The 2794-nt window shown below is 42.5% G+C and overlaps 1 protein-coding gene across 1 annotated transcript; it reads right to left on the bottom strand.

Moving 5' to 3' along the window:
• Positions 1-800: 800 nt before the first annotated feature.
• Positions 801-2521, bottom strand: LOC146960732 (AP-1 complex subunit sigma-1A-like; the record flags this gene model as incomplete). Its single annotated transcript, XM_085772107.1, has 3 exons — positions 2481-2521; positions 1027-1135; positions 801-943 (listed from the first exon to the last, which is right to left on the bottom strand). Coding segments are annotated over exons 1-3 (293 nt in total), but the record flags the coding sequence as incomplete, so codon positions are not given.
• Positions 2522-2794: the final 273 nt, after the last annotated feature.

Below are 2794 nucleotides of genomic sequence, written 5' to 3'. Positions count from 1 at the left end.
TTGACGGCGAGATTCTCTAATATACACACTTAAAGGGATAGTTCAACATTTTGGCAAATTGGCACATTGCCATAATCGCTATAGTCATAGCAGTAGGTTCGTTACCTTTAATTGTCGGTGCAAGCTATTTTTAGAACGGCGGAGCAGAGCCGTGAGCTGCTCAGAGCTACACTATGGAGGCTCATGGTATTTCTTGGTTTCCCTCATCAAACTCATCAAATACACAATCCAACAACTCCAAAACGCTCTGGTGGACAAGTTGTGACCTGCACATTCACCACGCTATGAGATAATAACGGAACGTTAGCGAGGTAAATACAGAGACTGCTTGCTGAAAAACTGTCCCTGAAGGCAACGAGCATCAGCGGTTTTGCATGAATTTACCTCTAAAACAACTCTGTCTTATAACGTTCTGTTATTATCTCATAGCGTGGTGAATGTGCAGGTCACAACTTGTCCACCAGAGCGTTTTGGAGTTGTTGGATTGTGTATTTGATGAGTTTGATGAGGCAAACCAAGAAATCCCATTAGCCTCCATAGCGTAGCTCTGAGCAGCTCGCAGCTGCACTCTGCCGTTCTAAAAATAGCTTACACCGACAAATAAAGGTAACGAACCTACTGCTATGACTATAGGGATTATGGCAATGGGCCAATTTGCCAAAATGTTGAACTATCCCTTTAAAGATTTACTAATTTGTCATAAGTCATATCATTTCTGCAGTATTGAACTGTTTTCTTCATATCATGCAGGCTCAACAGAAACCCTCCTCATGAAGGAGTTTGGGACCCCTGGAGCCCACTTTACCTCCTGCAGGAGGTCGGCCTGTTCGATGGCTTTGAGGACGCTCTTCTTAGACGTGTCCTGGATCTCTCCTCCCATCAGGAACTCATCCAGAATAAAGTACGCCTTCTCAAAGTTAAAGATGATGTCAAGTTCACATACCTGCATGGACACACACCAGTAATCAATGCTCACATTTCACTTCTACCACCCTGACAGATGAAGACCAGAGAAATTTAACTCACGCTGCCAAAGTATTTATCCAGAAGCTCCACGAAGCGGTGGATCACCTCCAGAGTGATCAGCTCATTGTCCTGCTCCTCTATTGCACAGCAGAAATACAGGCTGGCATACCTGCAGGAACACACACATGAAGAGGCTTACTTCATTCTGGCTGGAAGATGATACTACATGTGATGTTTCCCAGAGATACTCAGATTGATCAGCTGCTGATCACTGTCTGCCTACATTCATTGAAAGTATGTGACTGGTAGCTTGGATTTAAAGCATCTAGTTACTGACCACATTCACCTGTGGTTAATACTGTACTGTGGGACACGATGTGTGTTGTTTGAGTACAAATACTGCCTGCAGCCTGACTATTTAGACCTCTACAGACTGAACAAGCCTTTCTCTGTCTAATGAAGCACATGTTTAACACCCTCTATACCCCCAGGCTAATCCTGTAAACTGTAAGTATCTCAAACAAGAACTGCTTAAGTCATATAGACAGGCTAATCTAATTCACTGAGCAGTTTCAGGATGTCATTCTTATATGACTGGGATGACACCTTCTTCAAGTTGAGTGCCAAGTTTAGACCTGGGTTGTTGTATTATGTTTACAGTACATAAATCATTAAACTCTCTAATTATTCTACAGACTATACTTTATCACACATTAGAAAACTTTTGTTTGTCCACCTCTGCATTCTCAAACAGACAAACAGAAGAGACCACTTCCTAGTCTGTGGGAGCTGAATAGTAAAACCAGATCAGGTGCCTCACTGAGCTTTTATACCTGCAGGTGTACTATGACCGAAGTACTAGCATAGAGCATAGGGGTCCTAAATATTGTCAATAGATACGCACGGTAGACATGGATACATTGATTACATCACTACTAGTGTCACATTCTACCACAACGTGGAATTCACATCTTCATTACAAGTTTAACCACACTTGGTTTGGGTTTAATACACATGACAGAGATTTACTTCCACAGCAGCTGATGAACACACAGGTCATGTACACCAAAGAGACCCACTGGACTGAATGTGACACACTGGGAAGCATCACTAGGTCACATGAATGTAACAGTCACGGGTTCACCTGCACTAAATAAGTGACCACATAGCTTTGTCCTGATTGGCTTGAAAGAAAGAAAGAAAGAAAGAAAGAAAGAAAGAAAGAAAGAAAGAAAGAAAGAAAGAAAGAAAGAAAGAAACCTTTATTGTCATTGTATCAATACAATAAAGCCCCACTGTGTAACTTCTATTGTTGTCTATTCAAAAAAATTGATTATTTTGTTCAAAAGTATGTGTTTCATTAATTACCCCAACAACAAACTGAAGTGTTGTGGTAAGCTTTGAATTTATAATTCATAGAGCTGGTAAGTTCAATGCTGGCTGCCATGTTGGGCCGCCATCTTTTACGTTCAGTGGCAGCGTGACCTACGGTAACCACAGAAACACTGACTCACCAGAGACGAAATGATGGAGGTTGCTTCTGTTTGAAAACCATCACCGCGGTGTAAGTGTGAGGAAGGATGGAGGATCACACTGATGCTGCATTCACGTTGAATCAGGCAGATGGCAGCCGGCAAACAAACTGGATGTCATTTTAGCCAACGAGAGCAGGCCGGAAGACGTGGGTGAGGTAAACAATACGACATTGTTTTGCCTCGTGCCGACTGACCACTTGTTTATCCTGTTATGTGCAGCGGCTGTGGTCAGTCTGCCTGATTCGACGTGAATGCGGCATACAGTACATCTAACATCAGTGTCTGTGGTTTGA

This window comes from Trachurus japonicus, unplaced genomic scaffold, assembly GCF_045865225.1.
Source record: "Trachurus japonicus isolate A0001 unplaced genomic scaffold, Traja_1.0 AP030058.1".
NCBI classification, from domain to species: domain Eukaryota; kingdom Metazoa; phylum Chordata; class Actinopteri; order Carangiformes; family Carangidae; genus Trachurus; species Trachurus japonicus.
This window is presented reverse-complemented; position numbering and strand designations above follow the sequence as displayed.